This window comes from Callospermophilus lateralis, chromosome 8 (genome assembly GCF_048772815.1).
Source record: "Callospermophilus lateralis isolate mCalLat2 chromosome 8, mCalLat2.hap1, whole genome shotgun sequence".
In the NCBI taxonomy this organism is placed as follows: domain Eukaryota; kingdom Metazoa; phylum Chordata; class Mammalia; order Rodentia; family Sciuridae; genus Callospermophilus; species Callospermophilus lateralis.
In genome coordinates, this window is record NC_135312.1 from 66634578 (window position 1) to 66658877 (window position 24300).

General features: G+C 32.3%; 1 protein-coding gene across 4 annotated transcripts in view; it reads right to left on the bottom strand.

The window, feature by feature from the left end:
* The window catches only part of Mapk10 (mitogen-activated protein kinase 10), a 154594-nt gene that overhangs the window by 42989 nt on the left and 87305 nt on the right, over positions 1 to 24300 (bottom strand). Inside the window, exons 6-8 of one of the 4 annotated variants that reach the window (XM_076864010.1) lie at positions 23853 to 24018; positions 11700 to 11771; positions 1146 to 1328 (exon numbers count right to left, since the gene is read on the bottom strand). In XM_076864010.1, the coding sequence (XP_076720125.1) occupies positions 1146 to 1328; positions 11700 to 11771; positions 23853 to 24018 (421 nt within the window). Of the gene's footprint in view, positions 1 to 1145; positions 1329 to 11699; positions 11772 to 20981; positions 21054 to 23852; positions 24019 to 24300 lie in introns of all 4 variants that reach the window. The other 3 variants (XM_076864009.1, XM_076864011.1, XM_076864012.1) reach the window with 3 other exon arrangements.

Consider the following 24300-nt stretch of genomic DNA (forward strand, 5'->3'; position numbering starts at 1 on the left):
TGGAATATTTAAAATCCACTAGGTAAAAGCTTGGAGGCAATAAAAATGTTTTAGAAAATAGTAGCACTGCATTATAGTGTCTCTGTCTCATTTAAGTCTACCATAGATATTCAAATTTTGTTAGTTATGTCTATAGATAAGAATTCTCCACTGAACACTTAGGGTTATATTTAAAAGCGTATGTCTTAACTTTTTCTTTTTTGATCACATATAAGCATTTTTAAAAATATTTTTTTATTATTTTTAACATTATTTATCATTTGTTATAAGCTCTGAAGGCACTGTATTAAGTGCAACATTAAGCAAATTAATCCTCCCAACAAATCCCTGCCTCAATGTGTACAAAGAGATAACTTGCCCAGAGTCACACAGATTTCAAGGCACAGTGGCAGAATTTGAACCTTGAGTGGGGTTGGGGCTATCAGATTTCCTTCAAAATGAGTTCTCAGGAGTGTCCTAAAGTTTAACAGAAAATAGGATATTATTTATCTTACAGTTAATACATTGCCAAATTTGTGCCTAGTTTCCAAACAAATCAAAGGCCTTTTTACCTCAATATTTGGGGGGAAGATACTGAGGTTTGTTACTTAAGTTATTAACTGCAGACATCATGGTAGAAAAGAATCACTTGTTAATAAGTGTTTATACTGAATAAAAATGAATAGGTGAAATTTCATTTACCACTGTCAATTGAAAAAGCACTATAAATAGAAATAAAATGCTAAAATACAAATAAAAGAAACCCACAAGACAAATAAAACAAACTCAAACATCTGATTTTATAACTCCAAGATTTTACAACTGAAAACAGGCACTGAAAATATTTTCAGACCAATAGAAAGGATTGAAAGCATGATGGATGTATATTACATTGATTTCTGAAACTTACTTCAAAAAACAATTTAAGTTTCTAAGTATACTCTATGAAATAGTTAACCTAAATCTTGTTAACACACTTTATTCTTACCCTTCCTTCTGAATATCTAATTATAAAGTCCTCAGCCACTCCCCTTGGTAAAAATGGTCTTTTTAAAAATGCCCTTCCTTAACTTGAAGTAGTTGAAGTTAAAGATAGGTCTCTAAACTACATGCTATTTAGCTTCTGTCCTGCACAGAGGTTCTCAAGTTGTCTCTGGAGGGCCTACCTTTAAGTTTATTGTGCTCAGAGTCCGCTGGGAAGAGGGAATCTGGAAAGAGCTTGGGGAAGGTGAGTCCTGCATACTTGGGCCGATTCTCCACATAGTTTCTGACTGTGGGTTGCAATTTCTTCATGAATTCCGGGCAAGGTGTTCCTAGTTGCTCAATTACCTTATTCCACTGGTCAATATCTGAGAATTTAATGGTTAAGGGAAAAAAAGAAGTGCAGACCACTAGCTCTTGCCTCTTGATCATCAAGAAGCTAACATTTCAGAATCCTGAACCATCATCAATAAGAACTGGAGTTTTAATAACCAACTTAAGACAAACACATAAACTTAGAATTGTCAAGCAATGAGTCCTTTCAGAATTTTGAATCTTCTTTTGGAACTTACACATTTTTGGGAGACAGTATTTTTTTTAAAACAAAAATAGGATTATGAAATTGTCTTTGGTTTGCAAAGATAAAAAGTTATCCAAATAACACAAGAAGAATGAATCATATCAAGAAAGCATCTATATAGTCATGTGGTTTACAATTCAAAAGTATACTTCATAGTGATATTTTTAACCTGAATCTACCTCAATCATTTATATTTTTAAAATAACAAGTACATAAATATTTTGAATAATATTTATTTACATTTTTCTTAAATTACCTTTAAGAATTTTCTTCTTTAAAAAATAAGCATGTTAAATACTATGCTGTTACAAATAAACCTATGTGAACAACAAAAATTCAACAAAAATTAATGATTTCTACTTATACATATTACACATGGGATCAATGTAGTTTTGTCTGCTTTTAATTTTTTAATTAACACACAAAATACACAAATTTATGGGGTACTAGCAGGTGTTTTGATATACACATACATTATATAGCGTTCAAATGATGGCAAGCATCTCTGTCTTCTCATTCATCATTTATTTGTGGCAAAATCATTAAAAATTTTTTCTTCTAACTTTTCTGAAATATATATTATATTATCTTTATCTATAGTCACCCTATAGGTAATAGGGCACCAGTTGTATTTTTCTTATCTAACTAAAATATAGTATCTATTGAATCCAGCTCCCAGCTTCTCTTCTCTCCCTTCTCCAGCCTCTGATGATTGAGATTCTCTTTTACCTCTATCGTTAGTATTTCATACATAAGAACTTTGAGAATAAAAAATAAACACCACCCATGAAAACTGAAGAACCAGCTAGAAGGAGCTGATTCCATATTTTCTTGCCATATGACAATGAATGATAGAGGAATAGAAATATGTCTTAAGTCCAACACCTCCTCTCCTCTCTCCTTTATTGTTTATTCTTCCACACCTCTTTCCTTTAGTTTTACTCATCTCTACCAAAGTAATATAAAACCATTCAGAGACCCTCACCATAAAAATTGAGGGGTGAGAAGCCTTTATTTATAGTTATTTGAAATGGACAAAAAAATTGGCAGTTCTGATAAAAGACAAAACTATCTTAACACGAAAAACTCTACAAACAGTAGATAGGAGGTTGAACAAAGATCATATTATTTTGCAAATTTTCTACCTCCCTTATAACCTGACTAAAAAGACCTAAATTGCTGTATATACTCTCAGTTTCTATAATGGAGTGTGTATATAACTATGGACTATCAACAATGAAATGCAGGTAGGAAAAACTGAAGACTATTTCCTCACAAGATCTCAGCAATAATTTAAAAAGAACATGGTTCAGTGAAAGTTCATTAAAGTGCTTATGTGCATGAGACTATAGTAGTAAGTCAAATCATCAGAAATAAAGAAATTAAAACATTATGTAAGGTTAGAGTTATAAGTTACTTTTAGACAAAAACTAATTTTACATCTATGGCTACAAGTAAGCTACAACTACTTAGGTAGATGTAAACAGAAAAACATTCATGATGTTAAGATTCAGTGCTTGTCATTGTAAATTTTGAAAGAGGGCTTTCAAAGACAATTAGGCTACCATGCCCTACCAACACATCCTCTAGTCATTGGTCAAACTTGTTTAGAACTCTAAAGACTTGATGTCAAACTTAGAATAGAGCAAAAAACAAAATCACTGAATTTTCAATAAAGAAGTCATAAAGAAGTGGCAAAATGCTACCTGCACATAATTATATTCTAACTCCATTAAGCTAGAATCATAAAATTATTTACTAAAATGCTTTTAAAGTAAGATTTCCCAAACAATTCTATGGTATGTTAGAGTAAAACTTGAGAGTCAGATATTCTAGAATTTGTTAAACAAGAAGTTTTTTAGGTCATAATTAAGAGTACATTTATAATTAAGAGTATGGACAAAATTATACTTAATTAATATACATTCTTTTAAATGAAACACTATTGTGCACCTTGATGTAACGATCCACAAAAAGAAGGGGGCAAAAGTCTTTATTATTTCCAATGAAATAGTTAAATGTTAGGTATTGCCATTTTTGAAATTCTGTGCCTTTATTTTAATCCATCCATTTCAAGTTCCTTCTTCCCTTAAACACGTGTATGTTCCAGTGCATGTTCTTGTTTCCAGATTCTTATAGGACAATTACATGTACAACTATGTCCAACTTAGTTGAGCACATTAATGATTTTTTAATATGAATTTTTATAATCAAATGTAAGCCAAGACTTGAAGTCATATCTCCTGGTTCCAGGTCTAGTTCTTATTTCAAGTATTCCAGTAAAGAAAAGAGCAAATTTGGAATTGGTGTGGTTAAAATAATTGCTTTGTTTGGTCATAAACTGATTGTATAATTTGTCATAGGCAATCCTTGTAAAGAATGTCTCTGCAGCTACTTTCTCATCTTTCAGGTCAACATATTTATATAAACTATCAATTTTGTTAATATTTTAAGTAGAAAAAAGGTGATTTTTAAAGAAAAATTATTGATGATAAGAATACATAAAATATTAACTAGATTTTATGAGTATGTATAAATGTTAACATTATGTATATTTTAAAATATAATGGCTAAAATTATTTTTGTAAAAAGATTTATTAGCTTTAGAACATCCATAAGTCTTTGTTTTCATGCTAAATAGGTTGTGGGTGTGAATATTTAGAGACTAGTACTATCCAGTTATCAAAATATCAGTAAATATATGTGTTTTTATATTTCTGATATATTGTTTCAGAAAGTATTACCCTAATATAAATTACCAAAGGCATTGAATAAAAACGGGAAAATGGCATTTAATAACGACTATTTGACAGTAAATTTCCTCATCTAATTCTAAATTCACTACACAAAAGTAAAGTTACATTGCAAAAAAGTTTGATTTGAGAAGTAGAATATGATGACAGGACAATTTGCACATGTGGTTGAATATTATCAAGGTTTCCAATAAATAGTATTTTAATAGGAGAATAAAACAAAGCACATATGGATAGTAAAGATGAGTATCTAAAATCCTCAGACTGAAAATTATTCCAGTTAATATCAGTTAGCTAATAGTTAACTTAAAGTTTAAACACTTCTCTTGCTTTAGCTTCCCTGGTTGGACACTTTCTAAAACATATCAGATGATGCCTTGAACATAATATATGAAAAATACCTAGTAATTTGCTGGGTATTTTGGTTATAATTATGAACATAATTTATGCTGTGAACATTGAAGCCTGCAGAAGCTTCTGAGTGGAATCAAACAGAACTGTTTAATGACTTCCTCCTTCTGTACTTTTCTAAGTTCTATTTTTTTAAGGTTTTCTTCCATTTTAAAAAATTACTTTTTGTTATTAGTAGTAACATTTCCAGAGTTAACATCATCATGATTTCTGACTTGCTTTCTATTCTTTTTTAGGTACAATGGTTTGTGAAAAAAATTGTGACCTCTATTTACTATTTAGAGAATATCAACATGTGTCTTCAAATTCTTAGCTGTCCCTAAAGATAATATTGCCTAATGGAAATTTATGTATAGAATAGTACCAGAGGCTATTTTATCTTGCAAGCTAAGTAAGGTGTTGAGAATGATTGTATCTTTACATTAGCTCTGTAGAAAAGAATGCTGTGATGAATTAGTAATGTCTGCAATGAAAGTACAATAAGGAAATAGAGGCAGTTTTCTTTGTTGTTATGGTTTATATATGAGGTATATGCCCAAAAGCTCACATGAGAGACAATACAAAAAAGTTTAGAGGTAAAATGATTGGGTTATGAGAGCCTTAACCTAATCAGTGCATTAGTCCACTTGAATGAATTAACTAACTGGGTGGTTACTGTAGACACATTGGGTTGGGTGTAGCTAGAGGTGAAAGATTGCTGGGGGCATATTTTGGGGGTCTATATTTTGTCCCTATTGAGAGAAGCTTAACTTCTCTCTTTGCTTCCTGATTGTCCTGTTCTGAGTTGCTTTCTCCCATCACACCCTTCCTCCATGATGTTTTGCCTCAAGTTGGGCCCAGAGCAAAGCAGCTGGCCATCTGAGACTGAGACCTTTGAAACTAAATAATTTTTTCCTACCTAAAATTGTTCTTGTCATGTCTCTTGGTCTCAGTGGTGAAAAAGCTAACTAAAACACAATTTGATACCAAGAAGTGGGGTCATTACTATGACTAACCTGGCCATGTGGTTCAGAATATTTTGGAGCTTTTTGGAATTTGTGGGGGAAATTTTGAAAGGTTAGAGATAAAAGGTGAAAAAAGTTTTAGATTGTCATAAGCAGAGCCTAATGGAAAATTCTGGAGGGAGTTCAAAAGACTTGAAGGACAATAGAACTGAGGACAGTAAAGAATGTGTTCATGAGATTTCAGAGATGAAGGAAGACTCTACTGGAAATTGGATAAGAGACCATTCATGTTATGTTGTGGAAAATAAGTTGTCTATATTTTGTTCATGTCCTGAGGCTTTCTGTAAAGATTAATTTAAAGGTTATCAACTTCATAATCTGATGGAAGAAATTTGTAGGCAACATAACATTCAGGCAGTGGTATGGATAATGTTGGTAATTTTTAGCCAAGTTTATCATAATTATTAGGAGCAGAAAGCACAGCAGAAAGATTTTTAAAAATTGTGCTTTGGCCAAAAATGTGTGAATAAATTGGGACAAAGGAAGTTGTGATTATTAAATACTTTAAAGACATGTTAAATACTTTACCCAGAGCAAGAAGACTTGAGGGTATCTCAGGAACTGCAATACCACACTCATCTCAGGCTCAAGGGTGTAAAAGTAAAAATTCCCTTAAGAAGAAAAACGTGGGGTGCCATGCTTGAATAAAAAGGCCTAGGAAGTTGCTTTACCATAATATGCCACTCAGGCACTCAGAGGCTAATGCATCCAGGGTCCCCAGAGGCTTGGCTACTGCTCAATATGGCAGCAGACCGTGGCATCAAACATGTGGTTTTGTTTCTGCAAGATTAAAGGATGCTGGAGTTAGGAGGTCATGAAGGCTTCCACCAAGATTTCAAAGGAACATCTAGGATGCTTGGTAAGGTACAGCAGGGTCAGAATTCCTGTGGGCAGCCTGTGAGAGTACCATGCATGGAGATATGAGAAAGATATCAAAATCGCAATGGAGATCCCCATTAATGGAGACTAATATATGCCAGTACCATGGAACATCTGTGGAGGAAAGCTGCAGGGATGAGCACAGATAAGCCAAGGGAGAAGCCACATGAGCTGTAACCAGAAACGTCATGGAGCTACACAAGGCTTTTAGAGACAAAATGCCATGAGCCTGTAAGCTGGACATGGAGCTATAGAACTTGTTTGCCTAGCTGGATTTTTGTCTTGCTTTGGTCTCATGCCTTTTTTCTATGCCATTATTTTCTTTTGTAGAATGGAACTATTTACTCTGTGCCTTTATATATTAGATGTTTGTGGCTTGTTTTTGAGTTTTATTAACTCTATGAGGTCTCTTGAAAGTGGACTAAATGTATTTTACACGGTGAAATGGGTATGAGATTTTGAGGGCCAGGAGTAGAATGTTATACTTTAGATATGAGATGTCCCCGCAAAAAGTACATGTGAGAGACAATGCAAGAAAGTTTAGAAGGAAAATGATTGGGTTATGAATGCCTTAACCTAATCAGTGCACTCATCTACTTGAATGGATTAACTGGGTGATAACTATAAGCCAATAGCATGTAGTGGGAAGAGATAGGACACCAGGGTGTGCCTTTGGAGCTTATATTTTATCCCTGTTGAGTGGAGCTTAGTTTTCTCTCTCTGCTTCCAGATTGTCATGTCTTGAGCTGTTTTTCCTCTTCCAGACAGTTCCATGTTGATGTTTTGGCTCACCTAGGGCCCAGAGCAATGGAGTTGGCAATCTATGGATTGAGACCTCTGAAAGAACACCAAATAACCTTTTTCTTCTCTAAAATTGTTCTTGTCATGTCTTTTGTCTTAGCTATGAAAAACCTGATGAAAACACACATAGTAAAAATCAGGATATAAAATCATGTTTCTTAAACTTGAATATTCATAACACAGGAATCTTATAAAAATATAGCTCCTTTCCCATTCTCCATTGATCTATAAGATTCTGAATTTCTAGGTCCTGACATCATAAAAACCATCAGTGGCAACTGTGATCTAGATGATGTTTAGACTACATTATGAGAAAGACTAGTGTAGAATACACTAATAGTCTCTTGTGAGTTACTAAGTTCACATACAAGAATAAAGTACTAATATGTTTCAGTTTTATGATAAAAAATTAGAATAGGTTCAAGTTCACTAGAAGATTATTCCATATCGCTTTGCTTTGAGAAAATTTGAGGTTATTTATCTAGTATATTTTACAGAAAAGAAAACCTTAATCTGTTTTTCCCCATGTCACTTTCCCTTAAAAGCTATAGAAAATTATAGTAAGGGGGATACTTGGGCTCCCAGAGGAGGGAGAGGGATTCTGCTTATCATAATCTAGGGGAGAATTGACATATTGATATCACCTGCAGAGTACTACCCATGGAAATTACAGAAGCTACTCAACATGAAGTTCAAAATATTAGTTTATTTTGGTAATTATAAGTCTGCATAAAATTTGCTCTTAAAAGAACTTATGCTTTCATAGTTACAGCTTGATTTGTTTTGTTTCTTTAAAAATATTTTTAGTTTAGGGCTGACTATGTAACAGCACATGCCTAGAATGTATAAAGTTCCAAGCTGCATCCCCAGCAATAAAAAGCAAACAAAAGGGGGGCGGGGCGGTGAGAAAGAAAGAAAGTTTTTAGCTGTTTTATTTTTCATTTGAAAATGTTCTCCTTTTTTTCAAAAATCCTCAAAATCTAGTAACATAAAATATGAATAAGTGACTTAATACACAAGGAACTAACATCTGTGTTCATTATAAATGAGCACAGGAGAGGAAACGTCATAAGCCAGAACACATAAAAAGTTCAAAGCTAACAAATTGAGTAAAAAGACTATTTATTCACTGGCAGCAGAATGCTAGTTGGATTCTATAACACATGGATATCCAATAACTAATATTTGATGCTTGATATATATGTTCTTACTATAATTTATTTTTTCTTACAAGTGTACTTGCTTATTGAATTCTGTAGATCAGAAAATTAAGAAACATTTTGCATATTCTTATATGTGTACTGCTGAGGCCAAATTTTCATTAAGCTATTGAAGGTTAATCTTTGGGCTCTCTCATTTTACAGATCTTTTATGAAACTCTACTTAACTTTATATTTGCACTATTAAATCCTTGTTGTAAATATCACCCTCCTCTGATTGTATGACATTTTGATTTCAAAAATGCTTGATCTGACTCTATCTGCTTATGATACCAATTTAGAACTAAAAAATATCAAATCCCTTTTTAAATTGGTAAATAACATTACATTAAACAAATGAGCTATACAAATATTTTACATTACCAGAAATATACAATCAATTTAAGAGGAATTATAGGGGTACTTCTTATCCTATAAGACCATCTCTGGATGGTCATCCTTTCTGCCTATAACCTCATACACAACAAAGGTAAAGAAAAGAGACAAACTTATACAAGGTCAAGAAAACAAACAACAACAACAAAAAAGTGGGGGAACAAAAAAAGGGGGAAAGAAAGAAAGAAAGTCGTTAGCTGTATTATTTTTCATTTGAAAATGTTCTTTTCCTTCAAAAATCCTCAAAATCTGATAACATAAAATATGAATAAGTGACTTAATACATAAGGAACTAACATATGTTTTCATTATAAATGAGCACAGGAAGAGGAAAGAAAAGGTCAAAAACCCCTGATACACACACACACACACACACACACACACACTTTCATTCATTCCATATCTATTTGCTTTGAGAAACTTTGAGGTCATTTATCTAGAATATTTTAGAAAAAGGAAAACCCTAATCTCTTTTATATATTTTATATATATAATGTGTGTGTGTGTGTGTGTGTGTGTGTGTGTGTGTGTATATATATATATATATATATATATATATATATATATATATATGTAACCAGTATATATATATATGTGCCAAATGAGGCTTGGTGACCAGACTTTTGATGTTTAAAGAGAAAGGAGGCAATCCCTTTCCTCCATCTTAGCACTTTGATCTATGTATCCTATAGCTGTTATCACCTCCTGATATCCTGTGCCTTTATTATACATTTCATGATGATAAGGATATTTGTTGAATAAATGAATGTTTATTTTATTTTTAGTCATAGTTTTGTTATTGAGTAAGAATTGGGTAGATACAATATTCAAAGATACAAAGTTTGAGATAATCCAGCCTTTTGAATTGATGAAAGTTTGGAAGCCAGGAAAGAGTGAATATCAAGGGAGATAAATAAAAATAAACCCACACCTAGTTGCCTGGTAGGAAAACAGCTACAAAACAAACACCAAGAAAAAAATCTTACATGAAGGAATAGGAAACCCAAGTAACTTCTCCCCCAAAAAAAAGATTCTGAAAAATGTTAAGCTGTGTTTAATAACTCAGTTGTGGAAACAAGTTTTATATTTTAATAGAAAATGTAAAGAAAGTAAGGAAAATAATAATTTTAACTTACAGGTCATAGTCATCAATTACTCAACCACAATGAATCTCTGGAAAAGCAAATTCTATAGATTGGATCTATTTTCATAAAATTCTCTGAAGTTTGCCAAATTTTAAGGACTATTTCATGTCTAGAACCAAATGCCAAGTACAAGCTCATAAGTCATTTGGAATACAATAAATCCATAATTTTTAAGAATCTAAAGGAATCAAGTCAAAATACCTTTAAAATAGCATTAAAATGAATATGGTTAATTTATAGATGCCATTTAATAAAAGACATAGGTAGAAAATAAAACAGCAATATAGAAAGAAAGCAAAAACAGTATAACTTATGTTTAACTGAATGAAATATATCAAGGGAAGTTCTTTCATTTAATAAAAATTGTGTGTGTGCCTTATTCAGTTATTTCTCAAACTGTTCCTTTTAAAACATAAAATGAATATGTGTATGAAATTATATATGTGACTATAGATGTGCAAAACCACATATAAATAATATATATCATCTTCATGTTTGCACATTATATTATAGACACTTGATAAGAACTGTAACATCTATCAGAAACTTAAAGAAAATGGCTAATAATTATGTGGTGTGGAGACACTATATTAGTAATTACATTGATTCTAATTAAATATTAAAACCCCATTATTATAGGCTCAATTTTACTTTTGAATTATAATCATTTAAGTAGAGGTTTTATCTTTAGTATGATGAAGGCATTCATTTTCATAAGTGAGTGAATATAGGGAGTACTGGGTTAACTTAAGGGAGTAATTTATTTTTAAGCATTATGGAGGGACCCATCACACATCCACTTATTAACATAGTAATATTCATATCTTCTTGATTCTGCAGAGCCTCCAGAGTCTTTACTTGCTAATTATTTTCTGCTTAAGAGAGAATTACTTTTTCTTCTCCAAGTGATTAAAATGATTTCTTCAGATATTTTATTTAATCATTGTTAATTAATGAGGTTTTAATTATTGTACTTGTTAATAATATAAAGAATATAAGAGGAGGGTTGGAGTTATTATTTCTGTAAATTGAGAGAATGAGAAAAAGAATTCTAGAAGAGGTTGGTTAACTTGAAAATGAAATCTATACACATGTTCTCTGCATATGTGTTAAAACTTTTGTATTTATGGGTGAATGTAAATCTAGCCTAATAATGATTTCCATGCCAAGTGAATATTCTTATGATATGAGAGTATAAATCTTCAGCCTTACAACTGAAAGATTCTATCATCTATTTTGTAACTATGAATATATTTTTGATTTTCAAATATCTACAATAACAAATATATATATTTGTTGTTATACTGTTACTAGTTGGCAGAACTGAGTTAAGGCAGACCTTTTGATAACATGTTGCATCTTTCATATTTGATACTGTATTATCCATATAAGGTCATGCTAAGAGACAAGGTTACTCTACCAGATGCCAGCTTGTAGATATCTGACATTTGAGTCTCACAGAAACCCTCTAAGGGCAATAAATGTATACCGTGGACACTATTGTATTTGAAACAAAAGGGAAATAATTGAGAATGACACCCATAGAGACCACTGGCTGCTAAGAAGGATACGATCAGTGCCAGGAAAGAGCACTGCACCTTTTATCATTTCTCCCATGATGCACCCTACTGACCACATGTCAACTGAAAACAAAAATGAAATGAAGATAAACAAGAACACAGGAATAGCAACAAATAAATGAAAACACTGGACCACTAGGGCCAGGGAGCAGTAGACTAACCTTTCCTTTCACTGACTGGAAGACAGGGCAGACTCATAATCATTAGCATTTTAAAATAGTGTAAAAAGGTGCATCCATGTGTCAGGGTACTTTACACTGTGTAACTGACTGACAGTGCTCCTACAACCCATCTAATGTATGATAACATTACTTTGAAACTATAATTCAATAATTTCTTTAGTTTTTTATTTAAAAGATCTAATTTGCATGTATCCTCTGGAATCCTACTGATTTGTATTGTAAATTATTCTTGATTGTGTTAATATGGGAAGCATGCAAATTGATCTCTTTACTATTTTTTTTTTGTATACCATATTTGGAAAAAGAAGAAAGAAAAGCTGAGCTTCCAGCAACCTTAAAAGAGTTTCTTTTATAGCACATTTACTCTTATTTATAAATATGAATAAGTTTTCAGAAATGAAATGCCAGTTCAAGAATGAATGTTTTGGAATATGCTGGCTTGGTTTCATTGAGACCCATCAAAGGAGCCTATTTCTGAACAGGAAGTCTTGTCCTCGTATAAATATGGTTGCTTTACAATGGTAAGAACATCTGGCCTTAAAAACAGGATGACTCAACATGAAATAAACAAGACTAGAAATCTGACACTTCTTCTGAGACTGAACAGTAAAAGAATCCTGGAATTTAAGGGTAGATTACAATGGTATCTCTGCTATTGCCAGTTATCATCCAGAACTTAAAACCAGGAAGCCAGAGCAGAGGGCACACAGGAAAGGGGAAAATGGGGAAGGGTAAAGCAAGAGAGTGAAACTACTCTCTTACACTATACTGGATTACTCACTGGCTCTTACTAGAAAGTCAGAAAGATCATTCTTATAAGGAAAAAAAACTGAATTAAGGGATGCTGAGGGAGGGCAAGTAGAAAAGGCATTAAGATAGCAGCACAATATAATTTTGCTTCACTTACATTTCAAATTACTTCTTGTAATTTGGCAGTGACCCTAAAGGATTCCTTATGAGATTTTTTCCAACGTGAAAAATCTCACTGGGGTTAAACCCAAGTTTCCACTAAACAGAGTTTCACTAAACACAGTGATCACTGCAAAGAAAGGGTTACAGCTTTGAAGGTGATAAGCATACCCAGAGAAGCAAATTTGTTTTGCTTCCATTTCGGGAAAGCAAGTAACATGCAAAAGTATCAGGGAAAGATAGAGCAAACAGTTGTGCATCCCTTTATTATTAATGTATTTTTAACTTCATGTAATAGCTAACTCACAAGAGCTTGGTATTGTGAGAATCTTTGATGAAAAACAAAAAGTCTTCCAAAATATATTTATTTTGAAATTGAAAGTATTCTTATACTGTCCAAAGTGACCAGTGTGACTAAGTTGCTACTTGTACTATATTTTTGTTTTTGTGAATATTGTGAAATAGATAACAAAAATATAGAAAGCTAAAAACTAAATAAGTAGGGTTTTTTTTGCCTGTCTCCATTCGAATGTTTAAAAAAGACATTCTGCCATGGATGTGGCTGGGACATAGGAAACATCTATTTCTTTTTCTTCTAATACAAAAATGCTTTCTACAGTATCTCCAAGAGGAGATACTCATTTTTTCCTTATGCAGTATCAACTCCCCTGTTTTCTAATTGTGTAAATTTAATCAAGTTATTTCACCTCTTTAAACCTCAACTTTTGTGATCAAAAGAATGTCAATGTTGAAAAATGTTTTTGTGTAGAATTTTTTTTTTAAAGACTTGAAAGGACTAGGCCTGGTAAAGGCTTTTTCCATATATTGCCTGGTATATAATACTTCAATAAATATTAGTTATATATCATCACATGTACTATAATTATATATAAGAATTAAATACATAGGAAAGCTTCATTTACTTCCCAATTATGTAATAACCTTAAATGTTTACATTTATAACTAGAAAATCTTCCCAGTGAGGAACTCTCACCATTTACTAAGCAAGCCATTTCATTGTTGAAATCACTTAGAAAGGTGTCCTACATATTAAATTAACATCGACTCTGCAGAACTTCTCTCCACAGTCTGAACAGGAATTACCCTATTTCCTCATCCAAATAATAACTTTAAAATATTGTATACATAACTTGTAATGCCTAACCACTCCTCTCCTAAAACTGACTCATTTTTTATTAATTGTTCTTCACATATTCCTTAAATAATAGTGTCATCAACAAAACAACAGATGGTCTAAAAGGAATCCTAGTACCTACATTACTATTGTCTTTGGGTTCTAGATAGCTCTTGGTTTAATAACTGATATTAATAACTGATGTGATTCTTTGGTCTTTTTTTGTGTGTTTCTGTGGAATTCAAACATTCCAAAATAAAACGTGAACATTTTTTGAAATTTATTTTCATGTTTAGAATTTAAAATAAACATTGTAGATCACAGAGGCTTTATATAAATATAATAAGGCAGCAACATAAATTTTAGATTGAACTTCTCATGTCCATATTGAATTTTATATATATATGTATGGGTGGTGATATCCTGGCAATGTTTCAAATTCCCTTTTGAACTTTACTTCCTCATTCACTATTCCTAGTGTCCACCCATGCATATGCCACCCAAATGCTCAGCCTTGTGTCTGGAAATGATAAACTCTGTTATTATGAATTATAAGAGTAGGATTTAGCACATAAATTTTTATGGATTTTTTTTTGTACTTGAGATAGGGTTATTGCTCAAATTTTATATATCAAATTTTATGAATCAATCATCCCAAATAATAGGAAATAAAATTTGATACTAGTCTTGATGGTAGGAAGAGGGGGCAGTGGTAAGCCTCTCTATCTATTTACTGTAGTAGTTGATATGATTATCAAGGTAAGATAAGATTTTAGGAAAATTTTGAGATTATATTAAATACTATGCTAGACTTAGAAGTACTTAGCAAATTCCATCACTGATGAAAACTTTATTTTTATACTTTCTATGACAATATGGTGTAGTATTTGGATTTTTTTATAAAACTCCTGTACACAAATGCTGCCCAGATAAAATTCAAGGTACTCTAACATTCTGATTAATCACATTGTTGCTCCATCCTCAGTATTCCCTGAGGCAGAAAACAGAGATTCAGTTGCAATTGTAACACTCAGATACTGTGACACCTTCCTTGGAAGAAATGTCAAGTAAGTTTTGGTTTTACTAAAATATGGTCATTTAACTTTCTTAGAACCTCTGAAAATCTTCATCATATTATTTGTCAGAAATAAGCTTATTCTAAATGATCTTTTTTTAACTTCTAGCTAAGAAATAGAACTGATATAATGTAGGTCCTTACAGTTAAGTCTCCATAAAGAAAGCCCCATATTATTATTTCCATACTAAATAACTTGGATCATAATCCATGTTTAAATAATTTTTGGACTAATGACTAATATAGTTTGGATCTTAAATGTTCCTCAAAAGCCCTTATGCTAAAGTCTTGGTTACCAGCCTGCAGTGCTACTGGGAGGTGATGGGCCTAGGGGAAGGAAGTTAGAACATGGGTGCATGCCCTCAAAGGGGTATTAGCACACCAGCCCATCCCCCCTCCTTCCCAGCCACCAGGTGAGTGACTTTGTTTCACCATGCACTCCCTGCCATGATGTTCTGCCTTACATAGGCCCAGAAACAATGGAGCCAACCAACCATGGACTGAAACTTCTGAAACTGTGAGCCAAAATAAGTCTTTCTTCCTTTTAAGTTGATTGTTTCAAGTATTTCTGTGACAGCAACAGAGAGCTGATTAACAATGAGTTTCTACCCAATAACCTAGAAAAATGTCTGCTACCTAGGAGCGCATGTGCTTCTTGTACCACGATTTCTAAGACCATACTACTCTTTAATACAATTATATTTTCATTTATCATAGGATTTAGACAATGTGCTTTTATAAATTTTCTTTCAAAAAATACCTCAAAGTACAATAGCTATAAGATTGAATAGTTGTCTAATATCAGAACATTTCTTTGGAAATTTGATGTTTCAAAAGTTAATCATTGAATTAGTTACTTAAGAAAGCACATTGTTTTAAACTTCGGTTAAAAGGTCTAATTATAAGAGACTACTATTATACATAAATAAACTGAGAACATACATATTTTGCACATGTAAATCTAAATAATACAAATAAACAGCAATTCATGAAACACAGTGCTAGGAAATCAGGGAAAGATATTTTCCTTGAATTTACTTATTAAAATTGCTTTTCTTTCTTTATAATAAGCTCAGAATATCCAGCTCTCATTTAGACAATTCTGTCTCACACATATTTTCACTAAAAATGAAAAAGTAGTAAGTACGCTAATGGTGAAAACAAAATTCTTTTAAACAAATACAAACAATGAATTCATAATCTCACTTTAAAAATATGTTCATGATTACCTACAATGTATTTATGGAGTGAAACAATGACTACAGAAATTTTGCATATTAAGTTTTTTAAAGCCACAAATCTCTCATTGTTTGAGATAATTCTGTATTGTCTTAAGATTAAGGAACAGACTTAGACTTTATAGCAATGTATTAGTTAAAAAGTTTATTAGGAAATAAGCACTATTATTTCAAAGAATTAAAAAGGAGTAAGAAATTTCACTGCACTAGATTTAATAATTCACAACTTTTAAATTTTGCTCATTTTACTTTTATCATTCCTAATTCTCGTATTCAAAACATTTAAAAGATGTGCCATCCAGTTAATTTGAGGGTGTATTCTCTATGTCTTCAAGTATATTTTTGGCAAGCCATTTTCCTATTCCATAATACCTTGGTTCTCTGGCAATGATGCATATTTAACTTTTTTTACTCTAATTGAAATTTCTCGTGCATGTAGAGGGAAAGGCCAGAGGGAATGTTTTAGCAGTCCAACTGTCAGCTTTAATTGGAGATAATACACTGGAGATCTGGAATTTTTAAATAAGTACCATGTGCCTGTCTTGAACATCACCCAGGTCCAGAGAACTCTGGCCAAGAACTCTAGATAAAGGAACACCCACAGGGCTTGCTCCAAGAGATCCTGCCTTTTGAAATAGAATGTAAAAAATAAGGTGGAAAGACTGTGGCTGAAAGAAGCAAATTAAAGGAAAGAGCTCATGAAAAGTAAACTGGTGCTAAGGGAGTCTTGGGTAGTCAGGAAAACAGCATGGAGTCTAGGATGGGTGGAGGGAGGAAGTGGCTGCACAGTCTTTAGAAAAAAAACTTGTAAGAAAGCAACATGAAGCTGCTATACTTTAAATTATTATTGGAAGGAACAAAATCTTAGTGAAAAAGTGGAGCTGGCATATTTATTGCTGTCTACTTGAAATTCAGCATGGATCTAAGAATTTTTAGTAGTACTACATACCATATTATGCCAACACATATGCTATGAAATATGTTTTCATCATAAGACTATAGTGAAAATTTAGTGTATAAGAGTGTGTATACAATTATACAACTCATTACATAACAAAAATATTTTAGAAATGTTCCTTTGGATTTTAAATAATTAGTAAACTAAAGGCTGGAAAAGAAAATGTGTGTTTTTATTTTTAAATTTTGTTTGCCAATGCTATGATATAGTAATCAATAAACTACCCTGTGGTATCAGCTAGATCATACTAATCACCAAGAAATCCCCACAGTGTTTCTCAAGTTGCAAAGATAGTTTAAGTTAAAAGTTTCAATCACTGATGACAATTTAATAAAATTTCCTGATTTGTCAAAGTGTTTTAGTATTTTTGCTTACAGTTTAGATTAAAAAAAGTTATGTGAAGAGAGAGGAATAAGATTGACTAAGATTGACTATGATGGTAGAGAATTATCACATAATTTTTTAGTCTCAGAGTAATTCAATTTACTATCAATATTAAAGAATTAATAATTTTAAAGTATTTTAATAATTTTAAATGAAAGTCAAAGAACCTATGATTTTCTTAAGTCTGAAAAAATCTTTGAAGTAGTCAAGGTACAATTAACACATACTAAACATTGATATGACTGCCAATAAATGCTGGAATTATTTCAAGATGTTAAATTGTTGGTGTATTTCTTCTCCCAATAATAAAAATAACCCTGTTCTTGTGTCCTATTGTCAAGGTTTGGTGAGGTTAGTTTGATCACCTGATTTCTCTACTGTTGGTAGGAAGTCCTACACATAAAATAATAATTCCTTCTAAAGATGAATGAAACAATTCTACTCAAAATGAACAAAGCATATTAGTTCATTTTTCACAGGGATTTCTATTTTTTAAATGCTATCATGACTTAAAACATTAAATTATAATTTTAATTATAAGAAAAAAATGATCTAAGAGCTTAAATCCAAAGGGAAATATTTCAAACTGACAGTATTTCTTCTAAATCATTTTATTGAAAATTAGTTATCCATATTGAAGTAAAATTTAAATTAAATGAAACGTTTTCTACTGTCAATGTCTTCCTATAATTTCCATCTTTAAATTAGGTCTGTTTGAAGGTTCATTATCACATATGACACGAAGCAATCAAAGACCAATATGCTAGGTAATCATGACTTGACATGAAGGAATATGGAATGCAAACCCTTCTCACAATCTATATTTTTTGGATTAGAGATTAAATTCGAGGATCATACCTATTGGTTTTTGCACAGTGTCATTTCAGTTCTAAACATTTTTTGTAAACAAACTAGAATAAAAGGAAAGAAAGGAAGCTCTGAAAGAATGGAGGCTCTAAAAGAAGAAAATTTGGTAGAATAAAGTATTTTGAATTGTGCCCTTATCTTTGTTGGTTTTTCAGAAGGGTTATTTTGTGTTAAAAACTCTTTTTTATTCTAATTTTATTGTTTTCTGAATTTAAACTGTGGAAATAAGAGCAAAGAACCCTTTATAAATGTCTAGGGAACTAAACTAAATCCCAGAGAACAACCTGGCTGTGTAAAAATTCAGTGATCTGTGACAGCAGTGTCACATGAAAATGAGAAATCCTGAAGCTTTTGTCTCCCACTCACAAGTGCTCTGTAGAGAGGTGGCTGTGTGACTTCATTGAGTGTTGATGGAAAGGTTTTTGTCTGTTTGGTTTTTTGAAATGTATTACACTTCAAAGGCAAAAGAAAATGATTTTTTTCAAAGAAAAGAAAATGATTTCTAATTTTGAATAAGATTGGTTCATATAAATGTGTCTGTGGATTGTAATATTGTTCAAATCAACTATATATAATTGATCTCCAAACTATAAATAAATAAAGTAAAATGAATTTTCAAAGTAGTAGTAGTTAAATTTGATGTGTGTGAAATGATACTTTACACTATAAAGAAACATGAAGCAAATGATGACTTAAGAATAAGATTGATTATAAATAAAAGGCTGCCAGGTGGTTATCTTGTGTTCTAGACCAATACTATACGAGAGGAAAAACAAAAAACAAAAAATAAGTCACAAATGTAAGCCACATAGCTACTTTTAAGTTTATTAATATTCACATTTAAAAGATTAGGGAGAAACAAATGAAGTTAATTTATTTATTTTTTTATTGGGGATTGAACCCAGGGGCACTTAAACACTGGACCACATCCCCAACTCTCCTTTGCATTTTATTTAGAGACAGGGTCTTGCTGAATTGTTAAGTGCCTCATTAAATCTCTGAGGCTGGCTTTGAATTTACAATCCTCCTAACTCTGACTCCCAAATTGCTGGGATTACAGGTGTGCAACACTGTGCCTGGCTAAATGAAGGTAATTTAAACAATGTATGTTATTTAGCCTAATATGGTCAAAATATTATCATTTTAATCCAATCAGTATAAATTTATTAATGAGATGTTTTATATGTTTGTTATATCTTAAAAGTGGTGTATTTTTTATACATACAACATATGTCAATTCAGACTACAATTTCAAGTGTTTTATCAGCAATCTGTAGTTAGTGGCCCTTTATCGGACTATAAAGGACTAGAAGATCATTATGTTACACCAATGTCTAGCAGAATTAATAAATGCATTGGTATATATTAATGCATGCTGATTGTGATATCAACTTCCCATTGAGTCAGGCTTTTTTGTATTATCGCTTTTTTTCTACTGAAATAATGATAATATTTTTCTTATATAAAAATATTCCTTAATAGAACTTTCTTAATCAAATTGAATGATTGCCAGAGTTATATGGCCCACTTTTCTTATCATTAATTTCCACAGAAATACATATGTAGTAAATATAATGAATTTGCCCTGAATTATGATTGTTAAAATTTGTCCATTATCACTCTGAGATTTACACTAGTGTTCTTTAGCAAGGTATTTTTGCATTTTGAAAGTATATTCTGCTAGTATGTAAATTTTATTATTCATATATTATACACATAATGTATAACATTTTTAGAGTGAACTTTTGGTAGTTTAAGATACATGCCTGCTGATTTAGTAATTTCAACTCACAGAAATCTCTCTAAGAAATTTCTGGTGGAAAGTACTGCAAGACCCAGTGATAGAATTCAAATTCCCACTTCTTTGTAAAATTCCAAATTTGGTGGGTAAAGCAATTATCTATTTTTATGTTACATCATCCAATTAAGTGAGAGGACCCTATTTTACACACATCTGACCTCTGACAATCTGAATAATAATTATGATTTTTAAGTATAGAAGCTCGTGTTTTGAGGTGGATATGCTATATTGACCTATTTTAAGACTGGATACAGTGTCAAGAGTAATTCAAATCAATAAAGCCAAAGATAGAAGCTCAGGATGTCAGCAAGGAGAGAAATCATTATGCCTAAGTATAGAACATAAAATAATTTTAAAGGGGGATAAAAAATTACTTGCAAATAGTGAGGGTTTTTTTTTGCTAATTATAAGTAGCTATATTTTAATCATTTGGATCTGGTGGCATCTCTTATTTATAAAAAAAATAGCGTTGCTGTATTGAGTTGCAGGCATGGAAGTAATTTAAGAAGAAAAAAAGCTTATTGAAAATTTAATTAAAAGAAATCATTGTGGTAGATAGTTTACAGGACTGGTCAGATTATAGAAATTATCACTTTTTAAAAATTACGATTACACCACTTACCCAACTTTTTGCTTCTATCTTTACTCGCCTGGTAAAATCATTACGTGTTTAAAGGGAGAGAAAACAAAACAGGTAAAGCTGCAGCAAAAGGTACAAGGATACAGTCCCTTCCTGGAAAGAGGATTTTGTGGCGAACCATTTCTCCCATAATGCATCCCACAGACCATATATCCACTAGAACAGGAGAGAGAGGGAAGTGAAGAAAAGGGAGGAAAGTAAAGTTAACTAAGATAATTGACCTCTGAAGGAAGAGGAAAAAGAACAGTTTGATTAGAAGGTACAATTTTCACCTCCTGCCCAAAGCTGGCCAAAGGGTGAATTAAAAACATCACTACACGATTATACAAAGCGTCTAGTACAAGAACTCAAATTAGTTTTAAAAATTACTTTATGAATGCCCAAGAATGCCTCTTACTGCCACAAAGCTAAACCAAAAGTTCTCCCTGGCAGATGACAGCTCACAGTCAGCAAGAGCATTTGGATATCATTTGTTGGATGAAAAAAAAAAAAATCAACCTGTAAGGATGGCTGTTTCCCTTTTCTATTCTATCCAGTTATATGGTTTGGGTTCAAAATAATAATTCAACGAAATTCAAGAAACTAGGAAATGGCTGGAACCATACTTTACAGGTAGTAGAATTGGAATTTCTTGGTAGTTGAGACAGTTTTTTTCCTCTAGAAATTATCATTCAAAATTAATATCAGTTTTAATTTCTACTTGAAATGCTTTATGAAAAATAATATATGATGAATACATGTGTATGAAGTGTCATCTAGAAGTAAAGTGAAATTAAAGGTATTAATGGTGTTGAAATTTGCTGAGACCATAAATTTCCCAGTCGTCCTATTTGTTAGCTGAACATATTTCACAGTTAGCCTTCTCTTACCAACCTTAACACTCTTCCAACTCGCCTTTTATTAAGGACAAAGGGAATTTGGGGACAAAAACATTATGCTGAATTGCTTGGTGGGGAAGGAAAGCAGGGTAAGGTGCACAGGACAGCTGGGCATGCCTGATGCGGGAGCAAGCAGGTTTTTCTGCATGATAACCTTCCTCTGCTCAGAGGGAGGACAGCCCAAAGGTGCAAGGAACACCTTCTCCATGCTCCTAAGGAAGCCAAAAAACAAAGGCAGTAATTTTCAGCCCTTTCTAGTGAGCAAAGAAAAAGGGATTGAATACCAATTGTCTGCATGGCAAAGATCTGAAAAACCAGAACAGGCAAATTTTAGACCCCAACCCCTCTATACATTCTTAATTTTTTATGACACATATTATTTACTCATATTTATGAGGCAGGGTGTGATATGGTGTAATATTTGATACATGTATATAATGTGTAATGATAAAATCAGGGTAATTAGCATATTCATCACCTCAAACACTTATCAATTCTTTGTGTTAGTAATACTCAAAATCCTCTTTTAGCTATTTTGAAATATATGAATTATTGTTAGCAATAGCCCTTGGTTCTTAAGTTTCCTTTAATTGGTTCCCCCTTCAAGTTTTAAAAAATAAATGTGACAATCTTATGTGATAGAGTTCCTTGGGCGTAGGCTCCATTCACCTCTTCTGAGTCAAAAGGTACCAGAACTCTGACACTGGCCACCACGGTAAGCCTGACCTTCTTAAGAGCTGACTTTTTACCTTCTGTAAAAATGCATAACACCATTGACTTTCTTCTAATCTGAAAGTACACAAAGATTTTTTTTTAAACTTCCAGGTCCAGGGAGTTTCCTAAAAGTGCCTTGTAGCACCTGTACATAAAAATACAATAATTATTCATATAATATTCATAAAAATAGACTTCTGGGAAGAAAATAGAGTAGAATATAAAAACAGGTATAAAAGGCACATTGAGTACATATATATACAAACCTAAATTTAAGCTATTTTAAATTTTTAGTAAATATACTTTAATAAGCTATTCCTTGTAACAAATCTTCTCATCAAAATAATATATCACAAGACCTTATAGCAGGTATTTTTACATTCTTAATTTTAGTCACTGCAAATTCAATTTGAATATACTTTAGTCTTTATATAAACTTAAAGTGTTCATGTATACTAGATGTTTTTCATGAAAATGGTAATGTATTTTGTATGTGTGTGTGTGATTCTGGGGACTGAGCCCAGGGCCTTGTGCATGCAAGACAAGCACTCTACCAGCTGAGCTAGATCCCCAGCCCAATGGTAATGTATTTTGTGTATGTGTATGTGGTACTAGAAATTAAATCCAGGAGCACACTACCACTGAGCTGCGCCCCAGCCCTTTATATATTTTACTCCAAGACAAGGTCTCACTGAGTTGCTGATGTTGGCCTCAAATTTGCAATCCTTCTTCCTCAGCCTCCAGGGGAGCTATGCTGCTCCACCTAGTTAGTACTGTAAAATTTAATGTTTTCCTTTCTGTGATATCTGGGATTTATAAAAAAAATTTGCTAGGCAATTGCTATCACAAAATTAATTACAGAACATTTTAAAGTGTTTAAGAAATTGTTATCCAACTTGAATAATGTGTGTGGATTATTCCAACTTGACTATTTAGTGCTTATGAAGAATCTCACTGCAAGGATATTTTTGTTGATCTTTGTCTAGGACTGGAATCATGAATTTAAGATATGACACAAAAGCCAAATAGTAAAATGAAATAGCATTCTTCCTGTTTTCACATTCAGTCTGAACCTAGCATCAACACAAATAGCAATTTTTCTCAATATCTATAGCATGCATGCTAATCAGTATTCATTTGATTGTTTAATCAGGCTCCATTTATAATTCTTTTTAGCTCTAACACTTCAGTGATCTTCTATCAAAGCATCCTTCGAATTTGTAATGAGTGATTCTTCCTAGTAGTAATTTTTTAAAAAGTAAGATCTAAATATGAAAGCTGGCAGTTTTATTTTTGAAAAATTCATATTCCTGGCTATCCAAAGCATGCACTCATTTTCTTCACAGTTGAAAAGCATCCCTACCGTTCTCCTTGTAGCCCATTCCCAGGATGACCTCAGGGGCTCTGTAATAACGTGTCACCACATAAGGGGTCATCATGAAGCTTGTGCCTGCTGTCCTGGCCAGTCCAAAGTCAAGGATTTTCAATGTGCAATCAGACTTGACTACAATGTTACTTGGTTTTAAATCCTGACAATAGGAACAAGGGAAGAAATTAAAAGCCAGCATCCCATGGATCTTGTAATTTTCACCTACTCCATCAACATGGCAGTGTTACAACTGCACTAAGAGGGTCCTTCTTGACTGCAGAGCCCTCTAAAAAGCATATGTTACTTTTACACAGAAGTTCACAATTAGTTCTGGATTTTAAAAACTGTCCTCAGATATTCTTTAAAATTGTTTAAATCCCAAAGAGAACTGTATTATCATTTTTACAATTTAAGCTTATCCTGGGAAGAAGTTTTAGGGGAA